Here is a 12,390-nt window from a genome sequence, read left to right as displayed (position 1 = left end):
GCTAATTAATTACGAAATGTTGTTTTGATGTATTGTAATGTTAATACGTTATGTCTAATAAGAATGAATTGAAAACAAGTCCAATCACTCAAAATGAAAGCAATGGGACAACGAATCCTCACTGAACCAATCAGCAAAAGATTTTGTGACGCCTCAACCTTATTTTTTCTGATCTGCGGAACTGATGTAAATCTTAAAAATCATATGGACTTATTCTTGATATGTGATTTGACTACGTATGATATATCACATATTGATTAATGGATAATTTGTTCAACTGAACTTCAAAGTCAAAGCGAATTAATTTTTCACATACCAAACCACTTGTGGTGATCGAATTTGTTGATTCATAATTCGATAAAATGTTGACATAATGTTACGTCATTACGCTGCGTTGAGATGTAATTTCCTGACGTCGTATGGACGAAAAACTTAATTAGTTTTATGCTCAATTGGAAGTAAAAAAGAAACGCACATGATAAACATTGGCGAAATTGAGTCTCATTTACAATTTAAAAATGAAGCAACGCAAAACTGTTAAAACAAAACGTTTTGTTTGAGTGAAATAATCACTGCAAGTAACCAATGCCGGAAGGCGCGAGCAAGAAGTCATGGGAACGTGAGGTATCAAACATTTGAACAGGTTATTATTCTACATCAGTGTGACGTTAGTTACTACGGTACTTCAAAAAATCTTCTTGCTAACTGTGAAAAATCCGCAGCAAATGTGTTTTTCTACATTTTTAAATTCGTTGCGTTGGTTCGTAACGAATTTCACACAATGAGTTTTTTCTTTGCAGTCCACAAAAGGTTTTGAGACGCGGGACTATATTAAAATCAATATTTAATTAAAGGTACATTAGTTGGTACGTATCCATTGGGTTTCCAAAACTGTTGGAGTTCATTCTAAACATTTCCAGCTGGTACTTTCCAACTATTTGTTTTTTTATATTTTCTCGAAACCCAAGTGAGCAGTTTTGTCATATCCAGACTTATGCTCTGTCATTGAAGATTTATATTAAGTGAACGTGAAGACAAGGAAGCCAACCTATGTGCCACCTTCAAGCGTGTCATTGTGTGTGCCAAGGCACAATGAATAGGTGTCGAACCGACGTCACCAGCATCGTGCAAGCGCTCTCACCTCTCAGACACGTAGTCGATAACCAATGAGATGACTATAATTCCTCTTCTTCAACAGATTGATCATGTTTGATCAGCTGTGATCTCCCTTATGAACTGCCTCCATTTTGTTCTGTCCTTTGTTTTTATTAGTGTTTCCGGTATGCTTTTTATTCCTGTAATTTGCTTGATATTGTCAAAATATTTCATTTTTTGTCGTCCTTTAGTTCGTTTGCCTTGCACCATCCCTGTCAACATTGAATTTTCCAACGAGTTGCTTCTTGCTATGTGTCCGAAATATCTCAATTTTCTAAGGTTAATGTTATTAATCAGACTCCATTTATCGTTTATTTGTTGGGAAACAAATTCATTTGTTTTTCTTTCCATCCAGCTGATGCGTAATAGTCTTCTGTGACACCACGTTTCAAAACTTTTTAACTTTTTAATGTCTCGTTTTTTGCATGTCCAAATTTCACATCCATATGTGGCAATTGAGAAAACGAGAGTTCGCAGCAATCTTAATTTTGTGTTTTTACCAATTGACCTCTGTTTCCACACCGTTGTAAGTGATGTCACAGCTGTTTTTGCCATAGCAATTCGCCTTCTAATTTCCGTGCTATCATCATAAGTGTCAGTTATGACACTGCCAAGATAGCAGAAATTACTTACACTTTCAACAACATTACCACCAATGTATAAGTTTGGACAAATTTCATCCTTTTTACTTATGGCCATCACTTTTGTTTTTGTGGGATGTAATAGCAAACCATATTCTTCACTTCTTGACTTGACCCTATTCAAAAGTTCTTGCAGTTCCGTTACACTTCCACCGACCAACACTATGTCGTCAGCATATCGAAAGTTGGTTACCATTTTTCCTCCAATTTTCACAGAGCCATCAAAATTCTCCAAAACTTTTCTCATTATGTGTTCAGTATATAGATTGAAAAGATATGGTGACAATATGCATCCCTGTCTGACACCTTTTCCAATGGAAAACCACTCGGTGAGGTCATTTCCAGTTCTTACTGCTGCTTTTTGAGCAGTATACAGGCTTCGCATTAAATTGATCAGATGTGTAGGAAAGCCATAACCTTTCAGAATTGTCCACAATTGTTGGTGCTTCACTGAATCAAAAGCCTTTCGATAGTCTAGAAAACATAAGTGAGTTGAAAGGTTGCGTTCTCTTCGTTTCTCTATCAGCATTTTAAGATTGAATATTGCGTCTTTTGTTCCTTTGCGGGGTCTATAACCAGCCTGTTCAGGAGCTAATTCGTGTTCAATTTTGTTTTCTAATCTTTTTTTAATTATTGTTAACATTACCTTGCTGGCATGACTAATTAAAGCAATTGTTCGGTGGTTGCTGCATTCCGTTATATCGCCTTTTTTTGGTAATGGGACAAATATTGACTTTACCCAATCATCTGGCCAAATGTTGGTTTCCCATATTCTGATACAAAGTTTATGAATTGTTCTTACTGCATTTTCTCCAATATATTTCAATAGTTCGATGGGTATATCATCAGATCCGGGACTTTTTTTGTTTTTAATAGTGTTTAAGGCATTTTCTACTTCACTCAGCAGTGGTCGTGGCTCTGTATCATTTTCATCTTTGCATTGTGTAATTGGATTTGTTTGTACATTATCGATAGGGTCTTTTTCTTTGTATAATTCTTCGCAATATTCTTTCCATCTCATTTTTGGACTATAATTAGGAGTGGGCTATACATGGGTCAAAAATACTTTTTTTGTTATTTTTCACTGGGGACAGTTTTTTTCTATTCCATTTAACCTATCTCAACATAAAATGACAAAATTTTTGATATTGTATCCAAGAAAAAAGTGTGCAGAGCAAAAATCTAAAATGGCCGCTATTTTCCATGAAAAATCAGATTTTTAGCCATAACTTCACTATTTTGTGGTTGTTTTCACTGATTCTGGTGTCCAACCCTATGTTTATGGGGTCAGGCAATCTGTAGTGTCAGGCCGATGGGGCGTGTGTCGGCGTCGGGGATGAATGAATGGAGTCTGGTGGTGTTTGACCTCCATTCAGAATTCTATTTATGGTCCGCCCAAGTAGCCGCAGAGATGTCTTGTTCATCAGCTTTGTTGTTTAGAAGCCGAGCGGCTGGCACGAATGGGTGTCTTGATTTCAGTCGGTGGGGGTGCCCGTTTGGGAAGGCAGAGATCTTGTGGTGGAGAAGATGGTTAGGCTCCAGTGCCCGTCGACCGAGGGACAGAGTGGCTTCTTCGCGACGAAGCTCAGCAGGTTGGATGCCAGCGAGAATGGGGAGATTGTCCAATGGTGTAGGACGCAGGCATCCGGTCACTGTGCGCAGAGCGCTGTTAATGGCAGTGTCGATGTTGTGGCAGTGAGCAGTGAGCACTGCGGCACCAGACAGGTGCACAGTACTCTGCAGAAGAGTAGACAAGGGCTAAGGCTGCTATTCGCAAAGTGTCAGCCCTCGCCCCCCAGCTAGAGCCTGCCAGGCGCTTCAGTAGTGCAGCGCGGGATGTCAGTTTCTTGCGCAGTGACACCAAATGGTGGCGGTATGTGAGCGATCTGTCTAGTGTCACCCCAAGATACCTTGGCTCGGGGCAGAAGGACAGAGGTTTTCCGTTGTTGTGGACATGTAGCTCACTATCAGCTTCCCGATTGTGTGTGTAGGTGGAAAGCTGCTGCCACAGTTTTAGTTTCGCTGAGTTTTAGTCGCCAGTTCTGGAGATAAGCTGAGATGGTTTGCATGTCCTGGTTCAAGGTGTCTTCTAGAATTTCCCACGACTTTGCGGAGTGGAGAATTGCCAGATCGTCTGCATAAGCATATTTTGCGGAGACCGTGGTTGGCAGGTCGTGGGTGCAGAAGTTGAAAAGAAGTGGAGCCAGGACCGATCCCTGTGGGACGCCGTTTTTCAGGCGTCTCAGTCTGCTTCGCCGTGGATTGCCGGTGGTGAGGGTGAAGCTTCGATTCCTGACAAGTTCCATAAACATATGGACCATATGTCAGTCAGGAAGCAGGCAAAGCAGCTTGTAAGTAAGGCCGCGATGCCATACAGTAGCGTAGGCAGCTGTGAGATCTAGACAGACAGCGCCGGATTTCTTTTTTGCCTCAAAGCAGTCCTCGATGTCTTGGGTCAACAGTGTGACCTGATTGTCACAATCAAGGTGCAAATGCCTCGCGATGGCTTGCTTTGTATCTTCAGCGAATGTGCTATTTTCATTATGGAATTCTGGTGCGTTGTGTTATTATCGGTTATGACCTGAAGTAACCTCTGATTGAGAAATTTGTATTATGTAACGTATTTCTAAAATCATCTGTAAGCATGCAAATCTAGAAGGTTCTGTTGTTTTCCATGATTTCTGAGCGTCGTTTGTCATGACGTCATAAGGTTGTTTATCAGTAAATGTCCGATTGCGAAATCGTTATTATGTAAGAATCTTCTTGCGAACGTGACATTCTTTAGAATTCTATAAGCTTCTGCTTGTTGACATTTAAATGCTACGTGACCGAACGATGGTTCTTTATGATGTAACCTTCTCGAAGTTACTGGACTGAACAGCCAACTATAAATAGTGGTGTAGTTTGTGTAATGTTTATTCTGAGATTCTGAGATGATGATTATTATGGTGATTATTATGAGTTGATTATGAGAGTGTGCTATGAGTTGTGGATTGGTAGTTGATGCAGAAATTAGAGTTATTTGAGAAGCCGTTCGTTAAAGTTCTTCAAGAAGTCAGATTATCATTTCGCTAGTAGAATTATTCGACATTTAATTGACTGCTTTTCGGTTGACCCATCAAACTACGTCATTGAATCTTTCCAAGTCTTTTTCCTGGTAAGAGATAGAAAGAAATCGTGACATTCTGGGGGCTCGTCCGGGAACAACCGAAAAAGATTTAACCGAAAAACCGAAGAATACCGAAAGATTTATTGAAGGAATAATAAATTAACAACAAGCTGTCAAAATGGCAGATACTGTCAAACATGAGATGATTGAAGACTTAGGGAGCATGGCTGAACGAATGGGGCTGACTGGTAATGAGAAGTCTCAGTTTGTGATGGAAGAGTATCACAAGATAATGGACCAAAAAGCTCAGCGAGAAGCTGACGAAAGAGAAGATAGAAGAGCTGCTCGTGAAGAAAAGCGAGCACAACTTGAAGCTGAGGAAAAGCGAGCACAACTTGAAGCAGAGGAGAAGCAGGCGCAGCGCGAAGCAGAGGAGAAGCGGGCGCAGCGCGAAGCCGAAGAGAAGCGGGCACAGCGCGAAGCAGAAGCCGAAGAGAATCGGGCGCAACGCGAAGCAGAAGCTGAAGAAAGAAGAGCGCAATATGAATTGGAAAAGTTAAAACTTGAATTAGAAAGACAAAAGCTGGACATTGGTGAGCGATCTAATTCTACTAATGATAATGCTCGAGATGTTATTGTGGCGCAAGTTAGACGTCCAGATTTGCCATCATTTGTTGAAGAAAAAGATGAGTTGGATAGTTATTTGTTAAGATTTGAAAGATATGCTACAATAGCCAAATTGGAGAAGTCGACGTGGGCTACCCAGTTAAGCATGTTATTATCGGGACAAGCTCTTGATGTATATTCAAGACTTTCGCAAGAAGAAGCCATGAACTACGACAGATTGAAGTTAGCTCTGTTAAAACGATACAATTTTACCGAGCATGGATACCGTCAAAGATTCCGTGAGGCAAAGCCTGAAAAACACGAAAGCCCAGGTCAATTCATTGAACGTTTAAGAAACCTTTTGTTAAAATGGTTTGAGCTTTCGGGGGCCGAACAATCATTGGACGGATTGGCAAACCTTATAGTTAAGGAACAATTCACAGATTCATGTTCAAAAGATTTGTCTGTTTATTTAATGGAGAGAAGTCCAAAGAATCTAGAAGAAATAGCCAGTGTGGCAGAACAGTACTTAGTTGCTCATGATGAGAAGTTGTCGACTGAAGAAACGTTGTCATGCGATAATGACGAGGAGCAAACAAATAATTTTAAAGGAGGTGCTGTTCCAAGAGAAGTACGTTGTTTTAATTGTAATGGCTTAGGTCATAAATCTGTTAACTGCCGGAGGAAGACTAACAGAAATCATCAGGAATCGAGGAAGTGGTGCAATCGTTGCAATAGGCAGGGACACGAAGCGAAGGAATGCAAGGACAAGTCGTTTTCCTTACCTAATCAGTCTGGAAAAGATAAAGACACGGACGTTTATCGATGCGGTTGTGCGTTAATGATTCCTGAACCCACGCTTGACGAGGAGAATCCGGATGAAGATGTTTGCGGAAAAATAATACCTGAAGATCACCTGCCAGTAGTGGATGGAAAAGTTGGAGACAAAAAGGTAAAAGTTTTACGTGATTCTGGTTCTACTGGTATAATAGTGAGGAGAGATTTGGTTAAAGACAGTCAATTAACGGGAAAAACTGGCCATGTGACAAAAATAGATACCACTTCAATCCAAGGACCGTTAGCGATGATATCTATCGAAACTCCGTATTGTAGTGGGACTGTGAAAGCGTTATGTTTACAAAACTCTTTAGTTGATCTGATAATCGGAAATGTTTTTGAGAGAGATTCTGAAGTTACTTGTTATTCTTGTGGCAAGAATGGTCACTTTGCTCGAGATTGTTCTGCAGATAATCAGCAACGATCTCACGATGACGGATATTACGAGCGCGATGAACCAAGGAGAAGAGGCAGGCGACGACCATTTGGAGTTTGCTATAGATGCGGTAGACGCGGACACTTCGCCAGGGAGTGCGTTGCTGACGGCGGACATTCGGAAAATAGACGTTGCCGTGACAACCACTGCTACCGATGTGGGGAGATTGGACACATAGCCAGGAGCTGCCCTTTTGATGAAAAGGCTTGCTACAATTGTCGTAAAGAAGGTCATCTCGCCAAGGACTGTCCGGAGAGGAGATGTTTCCGATGTAGGAAGATGGGTCATCTCGCTCGCCGATGCACTGAAGATGTTGAGGACGTTGGAGACTTTCGCAGAAAACGTGACTATTGTTTTGAGAAAAGCTATCGTTGGTAGATCATGCAACGATAGACTTATGAGAACTGATTATTGAGTAATTAATTGTTTTATGGTGTGTTTTGTATTGATTGTGTTGTTATATTGTTTGCAACAATATTCTAAGGGGGGGCGTATGTCACAATCAAGGTGCAAATGCCTCGCGATGGCTTGCTTTGTATCTTCAGCGAATGTGCTATTTTCATTATGGAATTCTGGTGCGTTGTGTTATTATCGGTTATGACCTGAAGTAACCTCTGATTGAGAAATTTGTATTATGTAACGTATTTCTAAAATCATCTGTAAGCATGCAAATCTAGAAGGTTCTGTTGTTTTCCATGATTTCTGAGCGTCGTTTGTCATGACGTCATAAGGTTGTTTATCAGTAAATGTCCGATTGCGAAATCGTTATTATGTAAGAATCTTCTTGCGAACGTGACATTCTTTAGAATTCTATAAGCTTCTGCTTGTTGACATTTAAATGCTACGTGACCGAACGATGGTTCTTTATGATGTAACCTTCTCGAAGTTACTGGACTGAACAGCCAACTATAAATAGTGGTGTAGTTTGTGTAATGTTTATTCTGAGATTCTGAGATGATGATTATTATGGTGATTATTATGAGTTGATTATGAGAGTGTGCTATGAGTTGTGGATTGGTAGTTGATGCAGAAATTAGAGTTATTTGAGAAGCTGTTCGTTAAAGTTCTTCAAGAAGTCAGATTATCATTTCGCTAGTAGAATTATTCGACATTTAATTGACTGCTTTTCGGTTGACCCATCAAACTACGTCATTGAATCTTTCCAAGTCTTTTTCCTGGTAAGAGATAGAAAGAAATCGTGACACTGATCTACAGTGGATTTTCCGCGCCGAAACCCAGCTTGCTCTTTAGGAAGGAGCGGGTCGATGATTGGGTTGACGCGGACATAGATCAGCCTTTCAAGGATTTTGAAAGGAACGCAGAGGAGGGATATCGGACGATAACTCCTTGGGTCCTCTGGTATCATCGTCGAGGTAAAACCCAAAGTACCAACTTTTGTTTTCTCCCACATCCTATATGACGGCATGTGATTGGTTTGGCTGGAACACCAGACCTTCCTTATCCCGACCCTCTGCCTCTTTAGCTCCTGTAAGTGTTTGCACTATTTCCTCTTCACAAGGGAAGACCACTGCTTCCTCAACTTGGAAATCATCTCCAAGGAGTACAGTGAGGTTCTCAATCATCTCCTCTTGGGATACCTGGTTGACCTGGTAAAGATCTCTGCGGACATCTGCATCATGTTGGTGGATGACTCTCTGATATTGGATTTCTTGCCTTAAGAATGTCTTTAGCTCAGGTGGCTTTTTTAGAAACAAGAGTGTTTACTTCATGGACAGATGTAAAAGGCCCCCCATGTTTTTTACATTTCACAAGGAGTTGGTCAATAAAATCACTGGCTCTCACTTTCTTTTGTAAATTCTCTTTCAACCTTAAGCTTTTTCCTCTGTTTCTGCTTGTTGCTTCAGGTCACCTCCATTAAACTAGTTGTTTGAGAATAGTAGTGGTTGACCGCTCAACTTCAGTGATTTGTCTTTCTGATAGCACAAGGTCATCTTTGATTCTCTTTGCCGTGAACATTCTGTTTGAGTGTTTGGTCGATGGTGTAGCAAGATAACCAAACTTGGCCAAGTACCTCTTTGCATTCAAGTTGTTCGTTGGCAGGTTTTTTTCGTTGGTCTGATACCAGTGTATGGAGAGAAGTTGCTCTAGCAGCATTAAGATCAACACTCCAATACTCAAGCTTGCACTGCATTTCTACTCCTTTTCCAGCCTGGATGCACATCTCTCCAAGAATTTTCACATGTGTCCATGCTACATGGTAGTCCCAAAGGGTGTGTCTTTTTTCAGGAAGTTCACTGCAGATCTGAGGAAAGATGTCAATTACCAAATCCTGGTTTGCTCATTCTACACAGTTAAGGAAGGGCATTGTCACTCGGCATGTTAAATTTGCAAGTGCTTTTAATCCTGCTATGATGAAATCATTTTCAAGGTAAATTTTACAAGCTCCAACAAAATTATTTAGCGATGTCTTGGCAAGTAACTGCTTCATATATGGAATGCAATCATAGACTGCATCCACCTGATATCCAAGTCGGGTAAAACGCCGCTCTTTGTAGAGGCTAAACGACTTATACTATATACTCCAGTTTCTTCTAAAATCAAATCAAACTGTTCTGCTAAAGATGCTGTCTTGCCATCTCCCTCACGGGCTACGAGCTTTAAAAGAGCTGCCAGAACAGTTTCAACCACAGATTTGTTTTGCCGGAGGTAGGCCTGCAATGCTGGCTCTATCTTTACAATGAGTTTACGAAGACTAATTTTGTTTTCGAGAGCAGCCATAGCTGTAAGATTGTCTGTATCAAACCGTTCATATGTATGGGACTTACTAAGCAAATGATATGGCACATGCTTTGATGCAAGTTGTTCTGCAACACCTATCTCAATCTTGAGATTTTTGCTTGTGGCATTTGTCATGAGGGCATCAATCTGCTCCCATAGACGTACTGCAGTCCAGCGAGGGTCATTGGCAGCTACCTGTAGTCTCTTCATCGTCTCAACATAAAAGGGCAACTATTTGGTCTCTATCTTCAAATGCAAAGAAGAGAGAATGTAAAGATATCATCTTATTACATTCAGTGTAATCAACATCAAGGAAATTTAAGATGAGACAGGGGCAATCACCGTCTAGGCGTCTATCCTACTTCTCTGTGTGGTGTCAAAGTGTAGAGTTACTTTTGTTGTGGGCTTCCTATTAACAAAGGCATTTGCACCTGCTACTTCCTGACAGAGTGCCTTTTTGTGTTTGAATTTGTTTATAGATTTAGCTGAAGGCAGAACAATTTCATACAGTTTGTAGTCTGTTGATGATCAAAATAAAAACCAAATGAATCAAAAGAATCAAAGTTAAAAAAGTGGGTTATTTTGTCAAACTATATCATAACTCTACATGTAAAAGTTATAGCCTACTCATTATTGCTTAAACAGATTGCCTGACCCCAATCTCGCCAACAGTAGGCCGTCAACTCGCCAAGTTGACGGCCTACCAATGGGAAACGCCGTATCTGGAGTCCTCGCCATCCTCTTCATGGACACCCTTGAAAAGCAAACATTGCGGAACCTGACAAACCTCACCCTCTACAGACGATACGTTGACGACACATTCTTGCTGACAATCAACAATAAGGAAGCCTTAGCTATCCAAAATGCTCTCAACCAAGCGCACCCAGCCATCAACTTTGAAATAGAATTACCAACAGCAGACAACACCATCTCACTTCTGGACTTCACCATAAAAATCGAATAAGACGGCACAGTCCACCACGAGTTCTACCAGAAAAAAGCAAAGGCAAAACTACACCCACACTTCGACTCGGCCCTACCCACAAGCACTAAGAAGACCATACTCTTAAACGAAATACAGAGAAGAAGGGATAGATGTTCTTCACCCAATAAAGCAGCACCACACCTGACTGAATTCGAAAAGACAATCAGGAAAAACGGATACCCCAAAAACTTCCTTAAACAACCACCCAGACGACGACGACACCGACAAAGCAAACAACCCTCCCCTCAGACATCATACAACCCAATACATTTCGAATTTCCTTATATGAGCGACGACGCGGACCGTAAAATAAAGAAAATCTTCAAAGACCTGGACTTACCAGTCCGCCTCTTTCGGCGCTCCCGAACCCTCCGAAACGCACTTAAAAAACCACAAAAACCCGAACCCTGCCGGATGCAAAACTGCCAACTACGGAACGACAACATGTGCAACACCAAGAACTGTGTCTATAAGATTATATTATGTAAAAAATGCAAGGAAAGCTACATAGGCAGCACGATTCGCCCACTCCATTCCCGCCTCAAAGAACATCTCAGCTCGGATAAAAGTTCGGTATTTGATCACCAACAACAATGCCAAGCAGACTTTGAATTTAAAATTATTGGAAAAGAAAATGACGCGGTACAATTACGTTTCAAAGAGGCCATATTCATTAGCAAACAAAATCCTAAAATCAACAACCGCGCCGAAAGGGAAGAACTACGTCACCTAATCTACTAATCAACTGATCCAACAAAACCTCACAGCAATAACGCCTAACAGCACAGAAACTCAACAGCCGGCAGCCTCAAGCTAAAACAAAGAGCCATTTTAAAAAACCACTCACTGACTTCAACCCCATTCGTCATAGCACATGACTAGGGAACTGTGTTCCGAAAGCTAGTGTAATTTGATATTGCCAAAAAGAACCCGCAGCATCAGGCTATAACAGATCGTTTGAATCTACACTGTGAAGTAATTATAAATTTAATAAATGACTTTACTGTATAGCAGTGTTAGCACCATCTATGAATTACTTCATCACAACACATTGAATACACTTATTTAATTTTTCAACAAGTTCAAACCTCCAGTGGAAGCCAAAGCATGACGACAACGACCTTCATTCATATCAACGCTGTAGTACCATTTGTCTTCAACAATGTTGTAACTTTCACATGTAGTCAAACCAGTCGTAATACTTTTCCTGCCACCAACAGTGAAGATGGAATCTGTTCATGTATAAACAATGGTTCTCTTCAAGGGTAATATTGTTAATAATTAGATTAAATAAATAACAGAAACTTAAATGAATAGATTTAATCATTTTCATAAGTATTGCCAAAAAGAATATAAATTTTATATTAAACAATGCAAACAAATTTTGTTATGTATAAACGCTGGAAATAAAGCATAATTAAAATCCTGTTATTTTGTATTACATAACAATCAATAACAAACCAATAATTTATGTTGCTATTCTTATTGATTCAAAGATTTTAAAAAAAGAATCTTGATGATTTTCTGGAAGTAGCCTGGATCGAAAAACTCACTCAGTTAAGTGGAAACCCTGTTACCAGAAAGTTTCATTATTCATTCAACACTACGTGTGAGTATATGTATATTATGCTTGCTACTTCTCTAGAAAAGATCTCCTGGAGGAGGAAAATGAGGGATGGCACAAGGTTTTTCAAAAATAAAAATAGACGAGAAAAAAATACATATTATTATAATCTATAATATAGATTATGCTTATTACTTCTCTAACAAAAGATATTTGGCGGTGGAAAATGAGGAATGGCAAGGAGTTTTTTGAAAAAAAAAAACATTAACAAAAATGAAAATTTAAATAAACTACGTCCTTGCCCTCTATGCCAGGGGC

The 12,390-nt window shown here is 40.1% G+C and overlaps 1 protein-coding gene across 1 annotated transcript in view; it reads right to left on the bottom strand.

Moving 5' to 3' along the window:
* LOC145774630 (kelch-like protein 6) overlaps window positions 1-11,807 on the bottom strand; it is a 29,273-nt gene extending 17,466 nt beyond the window's left edge. Inside the window, exon 1 of the mRNA XM_082585917.1 lies at window positions 11,597-11,807. Coding sequence (XP_082442043.1) covers window positions 11,597-11,639 — 43 coding nt within the window. The 5' untranslated portion in view covers window positions 11,640-11,807. The remainder of the gene's footprint in view (window positions 1-11,596) is intronic.
* Window positions 11,808-12,390: the final 583 nt, after the last annotated feature.

Source organism: Aplidium turbinatum, chromosome 7, assembly GCF_918807975.1.
Source record: "Aplidium turbinatum chromosome 7, kaAplTurb1.1, whole genome shotgun sequence".
Taxonomy (NCBI): Eukaryota; Metazoa; Chordata; class Ascidiacea; order Aplousobranchia; family Polyclinidae; genus Aplidium; species Aplidium turbinatum.
Note: the sequence above shows the minus strand (reverse complement) of the source record. Positions and strands in the feature narration are given on the sequence as shown.